The sequence below is a fragment of the Pongo pygmaeus genome, chromosome 9, assembly GCF_028885625.2.
Source record: "Pongo pygmaeus isolate AG05252 chromosome 9, NHGRI_mPonPyg2-v2.0_pri, whole genome shotgun sequence".
Taxonomy (NCBI): domain Eukaryota; kingdom Metazoa; phylum Chordata; class Mammalia; order Primates; family Hominidae; genus Pongo; species Pongo pygmaeus.
The window spans coordinates 104801307-104821094 of NC_072382.2; the positions used below are offsets into that span (position 1 = coordinate 104801307).

The 19788-nt window shown below is 34.8% G+C and overlaps 1 protein-coding gene across 6 annotated transcripts in view; it reads left to right on the top strand.

The window, feature by feature from the left end:
• The window catches only part of DYNC2H1 (dynein cytoplasmic 2 heavy chain 1), a 359810-nt gene that overhangs the window by 128317 nt on the left and 211705 nt on the right, over window positions 1-19788 (top strand). For all 6 annotated transcript variants that reach the window (XM_054438209.2, XM_063672124.1, XM_063672125.1 and 3 more), the window contains 6 exons: window positions 827-950; window positions 8825-8988; window positions 10972-11091; window positions 11658-11792; window positions 13149-13292; window positions 15429-15518. In XM_054438209.2, coding sequence (XP_054294184.2) covers window positions 827-950; window positions 8825-8988; window positions 10972-11091; window positions 11658-11792; window positions 13149-13292; window positions 15429-15518 — 777 coding nt within the window. The remainder of the gene's footprint in view (window positions 1-826; window positions 951-8824; window positions 8989-10971; window positions 11092-11657; window positions 11793-13148; window positions 13293-15428; window positions 15519-19788) is intronic.

Here is a 19788-nt window from a genome sequence, read left to right on the forward strand (position 1 = left end):
GTTACAGACATATAAGTAACTATATAGTTACTTTTATATATATGTACACACACACATATATATATACACACACATACCACACATACACACACAGACACATGCCTGGGGTGATGTTTAAAACTACTCCTTCCCTATCTAGAAAGCCTTAAAATTCTTGATTATTGAAATTTGCCTAAAGGTTCTTTTCAGAATTATCAGACCTATCCACCAAGAAAATTTTACTAGAATTCATCATCTTGCCTTTTTTCCCCCATTCAATGTGTGATTCTGAACATAAGCAGAGTAGGGTTCTTATTAATACCTGGGTAAGTAATTTACTACCTATAGAATTTGAAATTGTGTTTCTATAACATTTTGAAATTACTGTAGAAAATTGAAGAAAGGCTTTTGTATTTTGGGGGAAATAGAGAGTTACTATTCAGTGGTTACGGTCATGCAAGATGAAAAAGTTCTAGAGATCTGTTTTGCAACATTGTGCTCACAGTTAACAATTCTGTACTATACACCTAAATACTGGCAAAGAGGTTAGATCTCAGGTTATGTGGATTTCTTTTTTAACCACAATTTTAAAAAATGTTAAAATTCTTATTTTTCTTGTTTGTGTATTTAAATTGTGAAATTTTTTTGATAATTTATTCAACTAAAATCATTACCAAATACTTATGAGTAGAAAAACAATAATGAATAATTTGAATTATTAAGATGAGTATTAAATTTTTAAATATTCATATTATTCCTGTTAATATTTTCATTCATAATGTTTAAGGATGTTTGTAAATATTAAAGTAATTAAATAATTAATATGTATTCTTTTTTATTCAATTAGGATAGTAACTTTATCACAACTCTTGAATTAGCAGTACGTTTTGGGAAAACCCTTATTATACAAGAGATGGATGGTGTAGAACCTGTTCTTTATCCATTATTGAGACGAGATCTGGTTGCTCAAGGTAAATGATTGACACTTTCCAGAGTGTAAATATTTTTAAAATTTCCAAAGTAAGTAATTAAACCAGGTGCAAGCTTTCAAGAGTCCTCTTCCAGTGGAGTCACGCATGATGGGCTTACTTCCTTTAGCAATAAGTTGTGACAATATGTGTAAAACGTTGTTTATCAGGGAAGCTCAGTAGAGACCTAGCACCCATAGTTTACTGGGGGTTGATTATGTAAGCACACTCTCCTTAGCACATTACAAAATTCTAGACTCCCTGAAGGAAAGCAGGTGTAGCATAAACCATATTGTTTGTACAAACAATTTAGGCACAGTGAGCCACTTTCTTGAGTTCTGAGGATGGTGAGAACTCTCCCAAAATCTAAGTTCCCAGGTGCTGGTTATGGGCCAACTTTACAAGCAGCCCTTTCTAAAGAGTCTCAGGATTGCTATGTTAATTCTTTTCTGCATAGGAACCCAGCCCAGTCTTGGATGATCAGAAAGCTATGCCTTGAAACTTAAAGAGCATATCATGCAAAGTGTATACACATACATATGTAGACATGTACATATACATACGTGTATGTATGCCACATACGTTGCTAGCACTGCAAACTTTAAATAGAAAATTGGTGTTATTGGGGCAAGGCAGAGAAATAGCAAAGCATGCACTATTCTTTGATAATCTATTGTCCCTCACATAGATATGTTTGGCCTAGTACTAGTTGATATGTTATGAGAACTCAAGTAGTAGGGCCTTTGTAACATTATCCTCTTAATATATCTTATGGGCATGAAGGGCAGGGAATATCTAAGCTACTATATAACAACAGAAGCTTGTAATCAAGAAAGTGACCTTGCTAGAATGGAGTTGTCTTCCAGAGCTCAGTTGCTGGTCCTTCTGTTGGGGGTAACTCAGATCTGCTGAGCTAGTTTCTTGCTATGGTATCTTAAGGAGGAGGAAATGAACCTTTAGGGCCATCTCAATTTGACATTCTTCCTTCTATACTGTGGTCCTGAAGGACTCATTAAATATAAATCTTCATGAGTTCTGGTTAGTGTTAGGTTTTAATGGTATATGTGGCATTGTCTGAGTGTAGAGTGTTGACTAGATCCCGTGAAAAGAGTGATAAATTTTATATCATGATTGGTTCACATTTTGAACTGTTCTAGGTAGTTATGCAAGGCTGTTTAGGTCAATTTGTTTATGTCAGAATTAGGAAAAGAGAGTTAATCATTGCCCCTATCTGACTTTTTCCATCTTCTCCCCAGAGTTGGATGTATTAATGTCACACTAGTCTGTTATCCCCTTTGTGTATATTCCAGATATTGTCCTTTTCAAGAGTGATAAGTTCCTCATGAGTTGCCATTTTTTCATCATACATTAACTCTGGGGACAGAGGATGGTAGTCCTAGAATCACATAAAACAAAGTTTGTGCCAAGTTTGTTTACATCCCAGTGTCCTTAATCTAAGATACACAAATTACTTTTCTACTTACTGTGTTTAAAGCAGATGTAAATATAGGAATAGAATGTACTTCTCTCCTACAAATTTATGCTCTTCAAAAATCTTATTTATTGATCATAGAAGAGCAAGGTATACTTCTTCAAATTCTCTTTTTTTTCTCTCTCTCTTTTTTTTTTTTTTTTACTTTGTTTCCTGTGTGCTTAGGAGCTTAGCCAAGGCAGAAGGTAGATGTGGCAGTTTGCAGTTGGTAAATAGTTGAAGACAATTGGACCAGCTAACTGTATAGAAGTTGTTGAGGGAGAGGCTAGTGTAGTTGGCTAATAGTTTTACTTTTTACGAACAACAGACATCAAAAGTATCTTCTATTAAGCATTCTAGTCCTTTATGGTTGTTGTATTTCCATGTTGAGTTTGAGTATGGAACCAGGAATTATACTAGAGATGACAGCTAAACATTTGTGGTGGTTCTTTTAGTCCAGATGCCTCCTTTTAGGCATGGTTCCTACAGAGACAGGCATACATATATGCAACATAAAGGTTAAATTTGTGATTAATTGTTGTCTCTGTTTTCAAAAGGTATATCTCCATATGGATGTGTCTTTCGTAGTCCAATTGCTTCTGGGTGACCCAATGGCCCAAAGACTGGTAAATCAGTGTTCTTTTATTAGGAGCAGTTTTGTCTCCCAGAGAATATTTGGCAATGTCAGGAGACGTTTTTGGTTGTCACAGCTGGAGTGGAGGGCCACTATGCTAGAGACATCTTAAAATGGACAGGACAACTACCTACAACAAATAATTTCTCAGAACAAATTGTTAATACTGCTAAGGTTGAGAGACCTTAAGCTAGTTCACTAGTTCCAACCCATGAGTCTCTGGACAGGTATATTTTAGTTGGTCTCAGAGTGGCATATTTTCTAGCCAGGAACACTACTCGAAGTGAGCTCATTGTACAGAATATCCAATGCTATAGATTGCCAGAAATTGTACCTATGGTTAGTTGATGGGTATAACATTGCACTGGATTTGCTCATCTGTAAGATTATTTGTAGATATCTGTAATTCAGTGTACCTGAAGGATATAGGGACTGAAGACAAGGATTGATTTACAATTGCCTCAATTACTTCCAAAGCTGCCTCTTGCAAGGGCTGTGATTTAAACCTAGCCACGTTTGTTGACAAGATATAGGGGCTATGGTAAAATTTCCAGGTATGGAACATGCTGCTTTTTATAGGCCAAGAGGGTATTCAGATGTTGGTTATCTTTCCTTCTTTGTATTTAATGGCTGTAAAGCAAGCAGTTGGTCTGTAATGGGCTGTGGTATATCTCCTTGTGAAATGTTTATTTCCTTCTTTGGGTGCCAGAGTTTTAGATTTGCCTTTGATTAAGTCCCATTCATCTTGAGTTAGTTGTGCCTGAGTGGTATGCAATACAATGTGAAAAGTTTTCCCACTGGAGACCATTATCAAAATTTTATCTGCATAATGGAATGGAACTTGGACCTATATGGAGGTTCTCATGGTACTTGAATTCGTCTAACTCAGTTGGTAATATATTTCTGAAGTGTTTGGACCTGTAAAGGTGTCCTGCGTACAATAGCTGAACTGATTTTGGTCTTCTTTCCAAAAGAATATAAAAAAGAAATAATTAGTAATAATTAGCAATATCCCAGTCTGCATACTAAGTATCAGTTATGACAGCAGTTTTTATAGTCATTGTTATGTCAGGTACTCTGGAATCTATGGTGGCCACTGCCTGGTTTAAATTTGAATGGTCATAGTAAACCTTCAGCAGCATTAGTTTCCAAAATTCAGACAGATAAAATTGTGGAGCACCCCTGCCTGGTTTAAAAATATAGATTCCTTTTCACTTTCTGTCATAATACATTTCTTTCAGCTGTAAATATTGATAGGATTTGGGTAAACCTTATAGGTTGATCTTGCCTGAATCTTTATCTGATTGTTATAGAAGTAACCAAAGATATCACAGTGAATGCATCTAAATATATCCATGAATCTAAGCACCCCAAATGTTCATTCTATTATACACATTCACTGAAAAAAACAAAAAAAACCCAAAATATCCAAGCCTTATGTTGGTTCAGAAAACAGTAGCCATGTAAATTGGCACTTTCCCTGGAAAGGACCCAGAGACCAACTCTTGTACCTGTGCCCAATCATTCTATCTTTAGTTATCTAAAGTACAACACAGATTTTGTGTTCAGAGGAAAAAAGCAGTCAAAATTAACAGCATCACAGGTTAATTCCAATGTAAATTAAGAATTCATACAGTTAAGACTGTGTTGGACTCTATAGTTCTACATTTGATATTTTCTATGAGTAAGAGATGAGACAACACTGAAGAGTCTTTTTTAGACAATAAAATATTTATTTTAAAATATTTTCAAAAATGTTTTATCAAAGTAGTACATGCATGGGTTATAAAGTCAAATGATACAGAAGTGCAGCAGGATTCTGTTCCTCCCTTCCCGTGACTAGTTCTACTCACCAAAGAAAACCATTTTTTTATTTTAACTTTTTATTTAAAAATAAATATGCATAAAGAAAAGAATACCTAAATTTATAGCTAATGAATTTTTACAAACTGAATACACCTGTATAAACACCCAGATCAAGACATAAGAGCTTTATTAGCACTCCAGAAGTCCACTTATTTACTACACCCCTTCTCCACAAGGATAACCACATTCCTAACTTACAACAGCATAGAGAGGTTTTGCTTCTTTTTGTACTTTGAGTAAATGAGAAAGAAAAAAAGCAGCACCTGACTACTCTAGACTGAGATCTGGCCAGATTCTAAGAGCTTGGACTTTGTGTACTCCTGTTGAACATAAATCATTTCATAAAACACCAACATCCGAGAGGTCACTCTGACTGCAGTCATGTTTGAGCACAAAAAATAGGAACACTTTCCATAACACAAAAATAACCAAACATTCTCTTCTCCCAGTTAATATGAGTGACTCCTGCTTCTTTACCAATGATAGTTTAGTCCCACTCCATTTCTCTTACCTCCTACATAAAAATTAAGATACTAAACCATTGTTTGCTCTTTCTGATCACACCCAATTCCCAGGAAAAGTACATTTTTCTTGAATTATTTATAAATCGCCTAACATGAGCCAAAATCCTCTAACAAGCCTCTATTAAGTCCTTTTTACTGACACAATGCACAATTTCCCATGATGTTCTATCTTTCATTGTAAAGAGCTGGTAAACGTGAGCTATGGCTCTTTAAACACTGGGATTATTTTGTTTTGTTTGTATTGTGTTTTTTGTGTGTCTGTCAGCTTTGGTTAAGTCGTATTTTTTTAGGCGATTGTTTTATCTAAATTATCACATAGTATATATTTTAAATAATATTCTCATCTTTTCAATGTCTGTTGGCTTTGTAATGATGTTTCATTTTTCCTGATATTGATAATTTTTGTTATCCTTTTCATTGATTAGTCTTGATAGGGATTTATCAATATTACTAATCTTTTCAAAATACCAACTTTCAGTTTTTAAAATTTTAATTTTAGATTCACAGGGGACATATGCAGGTTTGTTTAACAAGCATATATTGCATGATGCTGTGTTTGGACTTCTATTGATCACATCACCCAGATAGTGGACATAGTACCCAAGAGGAAGTTTTTTAGCCTGTGATCCCCCCTAATTTTTGGAATCCCACTATCTAATGTTACCGTATTTCCCAAGTCTGTGTGTAGCCAACCAACTTTTAATGTTGATTTTCTGAACTATATTTTAAAATTGATGTTGCTCTTTGTTATTTCATTCCGATTACTTTCTCCAGATTTTATTTGGTCTTTTCTAGATTTTTGAAATGGAAAATCAAAATATTGATAGTCTTTTCTTTTTTCTGATATATGCATTTATGTCTATCAATTTTCCTTTACGCCCTTCTTCAGCTTCCCACCCAAGTTTCAGTTTCTTTTTTTAACTCATAAATTACTTAGCATTTTGTTATTTAATTTTCAGGTGGTTGGAGATTTTCTAGTTACATATTTGTTATTGATATGTAGCTTGTCTCCATTTAGTCATAGAACTTATTGTAAAGTATTTTAATTTTTTGAATTCCGTTGAGCCTTCTTTCTGATCTGGCATTGGGTTATTTTTTATAAATGTTCTGTGGAACTTGAAAATTGTATGAATTTTGCTCTTGCTTGGTTTAATTTTCTGTACAGGTTAATTAATAGTGTCAAGTTTGTAAATTGTGATGTTCAAATCTATGCCCTAACTTATTTTTTCTTTGCTTTATCATATATTGAGATAAATATCCTAAAGTTTCTGTGATTTTGAATTTGTCTTTTAGTTCTGTCAGTTCTTGTTTTAAATATTTTGAAAGCTATGTTATTAGATGCATACATTTTTGGAAATGTGATATCTTTCTATTCAGTTGTCTTATTTATCATTATGAAATGTTCTTCTTTATCTCTATAAATGTTTCAAGCTTTAGAGTCTGATATTAGAGTGGTTACACTAACTTTTTGGGCTAGTATTTACATGGTATGTAAATACAAAAAATATTTTATTGTGCATGTTTAAGATTTACAGTATTATATTATGGGATACATGTAGATTATAAAATGCTTTATTGTCATAAAGCAAATTAACGTATCTATCAATTTACACAGCTAGCCCCCTTTTCGTGTGTCAAGAGCAGCTAAACTCTACTCGTTTAGCACAACATCCCAAATGCAATAGTTTTGTTACCTACAGTCCTCGTGTTGTACATTGGATTTCTACACTTAATCATCCTACATATCTGCTATTTTGTATTCTTTGACTACATCTCCCATCCCCTCCTTCATTCCCCTGCTACCTGCCCCTGGTAAATACTGTTTTATTCTCTGTCTCTGTATATTTGAGATCAAGCAGTAATTTTCTTTCTGTGTCTGGCCTACTTTACTTTGTATAATGTTTTCCAGGTTTATACATGTTATGGCAAATGGCAGGATCTACTTCTTTTTTATGACCGAACATTATTCCATTGTGTGTGTGTGGGTGTTTGTGTATACACATCATGTTTTCTTTTCTTTTCCTTTTTTTTTTTAGAACAGGGTCTGACTCTGTTGCCCAGGCTTGAGTACAGTGGTGTGATCATAGCTCACTGTAACCTGGAACTCCTGGGCTCAAATGATCCTCTGGCCTCAGCCTCCTGAGTATGTTGGACTATAGGCACATACCATCATGCCCAGCTAATTAAAAATTTTTTTTTTTTGCAAAGACGAGGTCTCAGTATGTTTCCCAGATGGATCTTGAACTTCTGGTCTCAAGTGGTACTTCAGTATCAACTTCCCAAAATGATGCGATTACAGGCATGAGCAACCACGCCTGACCCACATTTTCTTTATCCGATCTGTTGATGGACATTCAGGTTGTTTCCATGTCTTGGCTATTGTGAATAATGCTGTGAAGAAATGGGAGTGCAGATATCTTTATGAGGTGGCGACTTACTTCCTTTGGGCATATACGCAGAAAAAAGATTGCTGGGTCATATGGTAGTTCTGTTTTTAATTTCTTTAGGAACCTTCCTACCATTTTTCGTAATGGCTGCCCTGGTCTTCATTCCCACCAACAATTCCCTTTTCTCCGTACCTTCATCAACATTTGTTATCTCTTGTCTTTTTGATAATACCCATCCTAACAGGTGTGAGTTGATATCTCACAGTGGTTTTGATTTACATTTCCTCATGATAAGTGATATTGAGCATTGTTTCATATAGCTGTTGGCCATATTTGTATCTTCTTTGGAGAAATGTCTATTCAGGTCCTTTGCCCGCTTTTTAATCAGGTTATTCATCTTTCTGCTATTGAGTTGTATGAGTTTTTTCTTTATACATTTTGGATGTTAACTGCTTATCTGATATATGGTTTATAAATAACTCTTTCCAAGTTTGTAGGTTGCTGTTTCATTTTGTTGATAATGTATATTTTTCAGTTACTCATGTTGATAATCTTTTTTTAACCATCATTCTGTTTTCAAATACTGTATCTTAAATACTAGTACAATAAACACTTTTAAAATGATGAATTTAGAAATAAAGAAAAAATATAATTGAGGATTTCTATTTTTGTCACCTATAATCAGCCATTTCAGAGCAGTTTGGAATATGAAACATATTAATGTTAAAACCATACTGAATGTGAATAGATATTCCTTGGGTGCTTCAGTATCCCAGGATCTTCTTAGTGAATATTATTTATCATTACTTGCATAAGTGCTGATAAATAGAACATTCTGCTAATAGTATCTCAGGTAACCCAACTTTTGCTGTCTTAGACTCTGTTGAAAAGCCTATATTTAGAAGTACTTAAAAATTATATTTTCAAATATTGTGTAGCGAAATACAGAAGATTCAGACCAACTAATTGTGTGTGTATGTTTTTTTTTTAAATAGGACCACGTTATGTGGTACAAATAGGTGACAAAATTATTGACTACAATGAAGAATTCCGCCTCTTTTTGTCAACAAGAAACCCAAATCCTTTTATTCCACCGGATGCAGCTTCCATTGTTACTGAGGTTAACTTTACTACAACAAGAAGTGGATTACGAGGGCAGGTATACATAGATAATAATAATTTACCTTGGAATCTTTTTGAGCTTTATATTCCTATTAGACGTTGTGAGTGAGAAGCTATTTTGTTAGACTAATTAGTATTTACATTTATGATTTTGAAAATAATACTTGTATGATGGAGTGAATCATGCCGGCTTATTTCATTTAACATATGTATTAGACCTGTAAATTTGATGCTAATGTCAAATTGCTGCTCCTTTTAATATAACTCTAATTTTAAAGTTTATTTCTGTTATATATGGTAGAATTTGAGAGATTGATGGATCATAGAGATTAAGATCATCTACATTATATTTTTGGTTTGAAAACTGAAATTTAATTGTGAAAAGTGTAGCTAATTGACTTGTTCAGCTAGTTAAGAGTCTTTGATTCCTGAGCCAGCATTTTTTTTTTAACCATTAGAACACATGGCGTCTTTGAAGTCAATTTATCTTCATATGGCTCATTACAGTTTAGAATTATTACATAAATTTCAAAATGATTTTTCATGTCCATACTTACATGTTTCCTAACTCATTTTTTCCCCTTTAAAGATATAATGCCAGTTGACTTTTGGAGTATCATCCTATTTTTTACTCATCTAACAATAGTAGATTTTTTTCATCTTTTGATTTATATGATAGCATACATATTTGCTGCAATTTTTACTTGATTGTAATTTTTAAAATTGTCCTTTCAAAATATTTCTTTCTATACCATATGACTCATCAAGTATATTTTAATGAACAATATCTTTTGATTGACTTGATGATACTTCTTTTAAATAAAACAATGTGACAATCACTCAAAACTTGGCAGAATTAATTGACAGAATTGCTCCTGCTATGTAAAAGATCTCCACAGTAGTTGCAAAAAAGGAGCTATGTAGGTCTTACTTTAGCAAGAACTAAATGAAGATGCTTGTACAGCAGATTTTGAATTATATATTTTATACCAATGTCTTTCTCTATTTTAGTATTCAGAGTTAACAATTTGACATAGCATTTTTCAACAGCTTCACAGATGACAGCTTTAACAAATACAATGTACATACCATACAACTTGCTGATTTAAAATGTATAATTCAATGGTTTTTTTAGTGGAATTGCTGGGTCTTATGGTAACTTTATATTTGGCAATTTAAGAAACAAACAAATCTTTCCAAAGTGGCTGCACTATTTACTTCCCCACCAGTAGTATAGGAGGGTTCCTCTTTTTTCCATATCCTTGCCAACTCTGGTTATTATGTATCTTTTTAATTGTAGTCATTCAAGTGGGAGTGAAGTGGTATCTCATTGTGGTTTTGATGACATAGTATTTCATCTTTTTATTTGTTTATTTTATTTTATTTTTTTTGAGATGGAGTCTGGCACTGTTGCCCAGGCTGGAGTGCAATGGCATGATCTCGGCTCACTGTAACTTCTGCCTCCCGGGTTTAAGCTATTCTCCTGCCTCAGCCTCCCGAGTAGTTGGGATTACAGGCGCCCACCACCACGCCCGGCTAATTTTTCGTATTTTTAGTAGAGATGGGGTTTCACTATGTTAGCCAGGCTGGTCTCGAACTCCTTACCTTGTGATCCGCCCATCTCGGCTTCCCAAAGTGCTGGGATTACAGGCGTGAGCTACCATGCCTGGCCCTTTTTATTTGTTAATGTGAATACTTACTATTAAAAGAATAGTAATCTCATAATTTAGTATATTTAATTTAAAACTAAATATTACATATTGATATGTTAAGTAATGCACTTTCTTACAGCTTTTCTTCAGTAGTTAATATTTTACTGATCAGCTTAACTAATTGTTTTGTCTCTTTTTCATCAGATGTAATTGTTGAAGGTGTCTTATGTTTAATTAGAAAGAATGAAATGAGATAACATAGTATCATATTTGTAATAGTCTGTCAAACACAAGGCCTGTTTGCAGGAAGTTTTTGTTTTGTTGTAAGCCTTATTGCTAGCATTACCTTGTCTTTTTGTTTTCCCAAGCTTTTAGCTTTAACCATTCAGCATGAGAAACCTGATTTAGAAGAACAGAAAACAAAACTATTACAACAGGAAGAAGATAAGAAAATACAGCTAGCCAAGCTCGAAGAATCTCTTCTAGAGGTGAAAGTCTAGCTATTTAGGTTACTTCTTTCGTATTACTTTTTTTTAACGAGTACAAATAACAGTGTTTAGAAAATTAATAGTATCTTCAGATTTTTTTTCCAAAGACATATTAGTGTATATCTTACAGTCAAAATTCTAACAAAAAGGGGAGCTATCTTTTGGAATACAAGATCTTAATGAGCAATGTTTAAGACTAGCAATTTTTAACTAATTTGTATTGTTTTATTATTTAATTATATGCTCATAATTTCAAGAAGCATTAAAAGCAAGAAATTATAACAATCTGTAACTTTAAGTAGTTTTTATTTTTTATTAAATTGACAAAATTAATACCTTGCTATGTTTGATAATGATATAGTTTCATAAAATAATTTATTAATTCATTTGATATAAGGCTATAATAAAAACAGAATAAAACTTTAAGAGGGCTATAAAATGTTGAAATTCTTCTAAAACAACATAAGTTGCCATAAACATCAAATGAATGACAGTTAATGTGGGCTTGCTTTAATTGGTTATTTTTATATGTGTAATAATGTTCATATTGTTAACTTTCCCTACAGACACTTGCCACATCTCAAGGCAATATTTTGGAAAATAAGGATTTGATTGAGTCTTTGAATCAGACAAAAGCAAGCAGTGCACTTATTCAAGAGTCACTTAAAGAATCTTACAAACTCCAAATTTCCCTTGATCAAGTAATTATTTCCTTCTTTGTAATTTCGTATTATGTTTTCTTGAACATTTAGGTTAATATGATAGAAAATGTAGAATCAGGTCCTCAGGGGAAAGATGATGTAAAAAAAAAAGCTATTCAAAAACATCAGAATGTTGGGTTTGATTCTAGTTATTGTAGAGAGGGAATTCAGATATTGGCACATTGAGGATAAGGAGTGTTTGTCAATATACCCTGCTGCCTTCTACTGATTTCTGGCATAATGTTATCTAAAGGTAGAGCTGCAATTTTATACTGAGATTGGAAATGAGTATATTGAAAATGAGTATTAGAGAATATCTTTGCCATTCTTAGAACTTAAGGCAAGTTAAATATACTAATTAAAAGGGTTATAAGCTCTAAGCTACAGTTATTGGCTCTTTTCATGCTTATAATGAACAGTGCTGGGTACTTTATTATCCTAATGTGGACACCTGTTAGAGTCATCTTCTCTACCTCTAGTTCCATCGGTGTTTTTATTGTCACCAATTCTGTACTCATAGTTTGAACTTTTCTTCACATCAGAAATAGCCTAATAGTGCTGTGCTGTCTTGCGTTACCTTAACTGATTCTCTTTTGAAATGTAAAATTGGATCATCTATTCTCTTATCACAAATATTAACCATTTCATGTTACCCACTTTCCCCTAATACTAGTGCTGTTGGTCCTCATTAAGACCAATCTGTGAACCACTTCTAGCTCTGTCAACTGAGAGGTAGAAAGGTGTTTAAAATATATTGCTATAGTCTGAATATTTGTGTGTCCTCATCACCCCAAAAATTCATATGTGGAAATGTAATCCCCAGTGTAATAGTATTAAGAGGTGGAGGTTTTAGAAGGTGACTAGGTCATGAGGGTGGAGCTCTCATGAGTGGGATTAGTAACCTTATAAAAGAAGGCCAAGGGAGTTTGTTAGCCCCTTCCAGCATGTGAGAACACACCAAGAAGCAGTTCTTTCTGTGAACCAGGAAACAAGCTCTCACGAGACACCAAATCTGTTGGCACCTTGATCTTGGACTTCCCAGCTTCCAGAACTGGGCGAAATAAATTTCTGTTATATAAAAGCAGAACCAGTTTAGTGTATTTTGTTATAGATAGCCTTAATAGACTAAGACATATATTCTTTTCAGTTTTATAAAAATGAGGAAGAAAAACTAGATTTTGCTATCTTTTTTAGTTAGAAACCATGATTCATCATCTTCATTTGTTTTATGTGTATAGAAAAAGTAAGGTTTTTTTATTACTTGGGTAGATATGTGCATTGTAGTCTTTAGGTGGCAGTAAAGTACTAATTCTAAGGTGTTTCCACCCTATCCCCTACCGATCTCTTGATCCATAGGAACGGGATGCCTATCTCCCGCTGGCTGAGAGTGCCAGCAAGATGTACTTCATTATTTCTGATTTGTCCAAAATTAATAACATGTACCGTTTTAGTTTGGCTGCTTTTCTCCGACTTTTCCAACGAGCTCTACAAAACAAACAGGTAAGCTGTTGGATACCCTGTACCTGAGATTGAATTACAGGGATCACTTTACTAGGGATAGTACTTAATTTATGATAAAAATTATTAAGCAAACTTTCATAGAATTATGTTCCAAAAGACCACATGTAACACTTTTAAGCTATATAAGAAATTAGTTACTTAATTTCTTTTTATATTGTTAACAAGGTGTCCCAATGTGACAGTCTTTTTAATGAAAACAGTTTATGTTCTGAGTACAAATTAATAAGTAATATATAATCATTAAAAAAACCCAGTGATTCTGAAAGATATAAAAATAAGAATTATCCCCATAATATCATTACCTGGGGAAAACACATTTAACATTTTATTATATATCCTTGTTGTTTAAGGCGGTAACTTTCCAGATAATGGAGATACAAGTGTCCACTGCCTTATCAAGCATGTATTCTAATGGAGGGAAATATGTATTAAAGGATAACAAATTGTTTTAACTAAAAGATACAATACTGTACTTTAAAAAGTGTATTAGTGTATTATGGACAGCTTTCCTACCAGTGAAAATAAACTTAATGTTTTTAAGAGATGGTGAGGCTATACCATACTTTATTTAACCACTTCCCATATATGCACATTGTTCTGATTATTTCTGTTGAGTATCGTATTAATCCGAAACTTGGCCGATTATAACTATTTTCTTATGCTTATTGATTCTATTGGAAATTTAGTCAGGACTCAGCAGGGATGACTTTGTTTCACAATGTCTAGGACCTCAGCTGGGAGGACTTGAGAGTTGAGGGGCTAAGGCAGGTGCTTCACTTGCCCGTCTGGTGCTGTGGGCGGGAGGAATTGACGACAGGACTGCCAACTGCAGCACCTCTGCAGGAGGCTTGACTTTTTCACAGCACTGAGTAGATGGATGGACTTCTTATTTTTTAGCTCAAGGCACTAAGTGTGTGTTTCAGTGAATAAGGCTGAAACTGAATAGCCTTTTAAAATGCAGCCTTAGGTCTGTGTCATTTCTGCTGTATTGTATTGGCTGAAGTAGTCACAAATCTATGTAGAGTACAAAACTTTCTTTCTGTTGTTTAGAAAATCTACTGGATCTTGTAGGTACAGTACTGTGTCTTATGATAGAGTGACTTTTAGGAAATCCAAGTCTCAATTTCACATTGTGATCTTTGTTAACATATAGTGAAATGAATACAAGTATTTGCTATCTAAAGTAATGATTAGTTGTCTTGGTTAGAACATACTACTACAAGGCTAGAAGCCTAGGATTAATGCATCTGAGTTCTAGTTCATAATGTTTTCTTTATACTAATTTCACACATTTCTCTGCTGATTCTGGATGTATTTTTCTAAGCATTAAAATTGTTTTACTAGGTTTTTTTCTTGGTATTAATTTATAAATCACAAGGAAGCAAGCAAATTTAGTCTAATTGTTATACCAGAATTGATCTTCATAAGACATGTATTCTCCAAATGCTCTCTGAGATGTAAAACTTACATCACACTAAGGGAAAAGGACAGATTGACAACCTTCCCTTCCTCCATTTCTAAGCCAAACAATTTTTCTTTAATCAAAGGAAATAGACACTAATAACATGTTTTTCAATTATTACAATCTTGCAAAATGGAATTATTATATCAGATCAAAAACTAAAATTTTATGTGAGTTTTTACAGCATCATTTTCAAAGTTATTGTTCATCCTTATTCATCCTGCAGCACATGATTTAAGATCATTGAGGTTCCCATATTGAGAATAAGAAAATTCTTTATAAGGTATTCTTGTCATATTGTTTTGGGGCTGGATTGATAATTATAATATAAATAATTAAAATGGCCTTAACCTAGATTGATGTAGATAGTACTTTAATGCTGATAGGAGAGTGATATGATAAAATTCAACTTATGTTGTATCATTGGGAATTGATTGTAATTTTCATTTGTTGAAGGCTTTATACATTAAAGAAAGATGCATCTTTTTTTATATTATATTAGTATACAAGTTTAATGCACTTGTTTAATCCCTTGAATTTGATGGTTGAAGATACTTGTTTCAGAATCAGCTTTGAATCTGGAGGAACAATTTATAGGAGTACTTTTTAAATGTTTATAAATTTCCTAATGAATTTCCAATTATAATCTACAGGATTCTGAAAATACAGAACAGAGAATCCAGACACTTATCAGCTCATTACAACATATGGTATATGAATATATATGTCGTTGTCTATTTAAGGTAAGAAGCATCATATTTTTCAAATATAAAATACTACTTGTTCTGTGATTTAACATAATATTTATAGTTATAGTATAACTCTTTCCCTACTGGAAAGGTATTAAAAATGGTATTTCTGGTATTTTTCCAGAACATTTAACTGGAATGCCTTGTAGGATTCTTGGTTGTAGTGGGGAAAAAAGTGACAAGTGAAGAAGGGAGAGCAAACACTGGGTTAGCTGACTTAGTTCTAAATATTCCAATGGTCACCGAAAGAGATAATGACAGTGGATTATGTATCTCATTATATAGCTAGACTTTCTCATCCTCAGCAACTGACATTTTGGGCTACATAATTCTTTGTTGTGTGGGATGTTGTTCTGTGCATTTTAGGATGTTTAGCAGTATCTCTGCCTTCCAGCATTCCTTCCCATCAATTGTGAGAATAAAAAATGTCTGTGGACATTGTCCAATGTCTCTGGGGTTGAGGAACAAAATTATTTTGCATTGTTAGCATTAGGAAATAAACTAGTATTTGATCCTGAGTTATGAAAGAAATTTTTTACAGAAGTCTTCATATTACATGTGTTCCAGAAGAGAACACACATCGGACAATATTTTAGAAATTTTAGATATTAGAAAACGCAGAGGCCTTTTTGTACTTAGAATTTTTTTTTTTTTTTTTTTTTTTTGAGACAGAGTCTCTCTCTGTTGCCCAGGCTGGAGTGCAGTGGCAAAGTCTTGGCTCACTGCAAGCTCTGCCTCCTGGGTTCAAGCCATTCTCCTGCTTCAGCCTCCCAAGTAGCTGGGACTACTGGCATGCACCACCATGCCTGGCTAACTTTTGTATTTTTAGTAGAGAGAGGGATTCACCATGTTGACCAGGGTGTCTCAAACTCCTGGCCTCATGTGATCTGCCCTCCTCAGCCTCCCAAAGTGCTGGGATTACAGATATGAGCCGCCACGCCCGGCCAAAATTTTTTTTTTTTTTAAATAGCAATCTTTGGGTATAGCTTAAGACATAATGTTGAAGAATAGCTTTGTAAAGGCAATTAATTGAGAGAAATAGAATTATTATGGTTCAATTATATGGTCTTCTTAGAAAATGTTGAAAAATATACAGTTAGTATATTTTTAGAACAGGATAGTAATTTTTGTGATTTTGTTGAGGATCTTTATTTGAGATACAGAATAAATCCTTCATAAGCTCTCTGGGCAGGGCATCTCTGAAAGAAAGGCCACACCCCAGTCAGGGGCTTATAGATAAAACTCCCATCTCCCTGGGACAGAGCAGCTGGGGGAAGGGGCGGCTGTGGGCGCAGCATCAGCAGACTTAAACGTTCCCGCCTGCTGGCTCTGAAGAGAGCATCGGATCTCCAATACAGAGCTTGAGCTCTGCTAAGGGACAGACTGCCTTCTCAAGTGGGTCCCTGACCCCTGTGCCTCCTGACTGGGAGACACCTCTCAGCAGGGTTCGACAGACATCTCATACAGGAGCACTCCAGCTGGCATCTAGTGTGTGCCCCTCTAGGACGAAGCTTCCAGAGGAAAGAACAGGCAGCAGGAAAGAACAGGAAGAGTCTGCTGTTCTGCAGACTCTGCTGGTGATACCCAGGCAAACAGGGTCAGGAGTGGACCTCCTGCAAAGTCCAGCAGACTTGCAGCAGAGGGGCCTGACTGTTAGAAGGAAAACTAACAAACAGAAAGGAATAGCATCAACATCAACAAAAAGGACATCTATACAAAAACCCCATCCGAAGGTCACCAAGATCAAAGACCAAAGGTAGATAAATCCACGAAGATAAGGGAAAACCAGTGCAAAAAGGCTGAAAATTCCAAAAACCAGAATGCCTCTTTTTCTCCAAAGGATCACAACTCCTTGCCAGCAAGGGAACAAAACTGGACGGAGAATGAGTTTGACGAATTGACAGAAGTAGGCTTCAGAAGGTGGGTAATAACAGACTCCTCGAAGCTAAAGGAGCATGTTCCAACCCAATGCAAGGAAGCTAAGAACCTTGAAAAAAGGTTAGAGGAATTGCTAACTAGAATAACCAGTTTAGAGAAGAACATAAATGACCTGATGGAGCTGAAAAACACAGCACGAGAACTTCGTGAAGCATACACAAGTATCAATAGCTGAATTGATTAAGCGGAAGAAAGGATATCAGAGATTGAAGATCAGCTTAATGAAATAAAGCATGAAGACAAGATTAGAGAAAAAAGAATGAAAAGGAACAAAAAAAGCCTCCAAGAATTATGGGACTATATGAGAAGACTAAATCTGCGTTTGATTGGTGTACCTGAAAGTGACGGAGAGAAGGGAACCAAGTTAGAAAACACTCTTCAGGATATTATCTAGGAGAACTTCCCCAGCCTGGCAAGACAGGTTAACATTCAAATTCAGGAAGTACAGAGAACACCACAAAGATATTCCTTGAGAAGAGCAACCCCAAGACACATAATCGTTGGATTCACCAAAGTTGAAATGAAGGAAAAAATGTTAAGGGCAGCCAGAGAGAAAGGTCGGGTTACTCACAAAGGGAAGCCCATCAGACTAACAGTGGATCTCTCTGCAGAAACCCTACAAGCCAGAAGAGAGTAGGGGCCAATATTCAACATTTTTAAAGAAAAGAATTTTCAACCCAGAATTTCATATCTAGCCAAACTAAGCTTCATAAATGAAAGAGAAATAAAATCCTTTACAGACAAGCAAATGCTGAGAAATTTTGTCACCACCAGGCCTGCCTTACAAGAGCTCCTGACGGAAGCACTAAATATGGAAAGGAAAAATCAGTACCAGCCACTGCAAAAACATACCAAATTGTAAAGACCATCAACACTATGAAGAAACTGCATCAACTAACGGGCAAAATAACCAGCATCATAATGACAGGATCAAATTCACACATAACAATATTAACCTTAAATGTAAATGGAGTAAATGCTCCAGTTAAAAGACACGGACTGGCAAATAGGATAGAGTCAACACCCATCAGTGTGCTGTATTCAGGAGACCCATCTCATGTGCAAAGATACACATAGGCCCAAAATAAAAGGATGGAGGAATATTTACCAAGCAAATGGAAAGCAAAAAAAAGAAAAAAAAAAAAAAAAAAAAAAAGCAGGGGTTGCAATCCTAGTTTCTGCTAAAACAGACTTTAAATGAACAAAGATCAAAAAAGACAAGGGCGTTGCATATGGTAAAGGGATCAATGCAACGCGAAGAGCTACCTATGCTAAATATATATGCACCCAGTACAGGAGCACCCAGATTCATAAAGCAAGTTCTTAGAGACCTACAAAGAGACTTAGACTCCCATACAGTAATAATGAGAGAGTTTAACACCACGCTGTCAATATTAGACAGATTAATGAGACAGAAAATTAACAAGGATATTCAGGAGTTGAACTCAGCTCTGGACCAAGCAGACCTAACTCCACCCCATCTACAGAACTGTCCACTCCAAATCAACAGAATATACATTTTTCTCAGCACCATATCACACTTATTCTAAAATTGACCACATAATTGGAAGTAAAACACTCCTCAGCAAATGGAAAAGAACGGAAATCATAACAAATAGTCTCTCACAACACAGTGCAATCAAATTAGAACTAAGGATTAAGAAACTCATTCAAAACTGCACAACTACATGGAAACTGAACAACCTGCTTCTGAATGACTAGTGGGTAAATAACAAAATTAAGGCAGAAATAAATAAGTTATTTGAAACCAACGAGAACAAAGACACAATGTACCAGAATCTCTGGAACACAGCTAAAGCAGTGTTTAGAGGGAAAGTTATAGCACTAAATGCCCACAGGAGGAAGTAGGAAAGATCTAAAATCAACCCCCTAACATCACAATTAAAAGAACTAGAGAAGCAAGAGCAAACACATTCAAAAGCTAGCAGAAGACGAGAAACAGCCATCAGAGCAGAACTGAAGGAGATAGAGACACGAAAAACTCTTAAAAAAATCAATGAATCCAGGAGCTGGTTTTCTGAAAAGATCAACAAAATAGACCGCTAGCAAGACTAATAAAGAAGAAAAGAGAGAAGAATCAAATAGACACAATAAAAAATGATAAAGGGGATATCACCACCGATCCCACAGAAATACAAACTACCATCAGAGAATATTATAAACACCTCTACGCAAATAAACTAGAAAATCTAGAAGAAATGGATAAATTCCTGGACACATACACCCTCCCAAGACTAAACCAGGAAGAAGTCGAATCCCTGAATAGACCAATAACAAGTTCTGAAATTGAGGCAGTAATTAATAG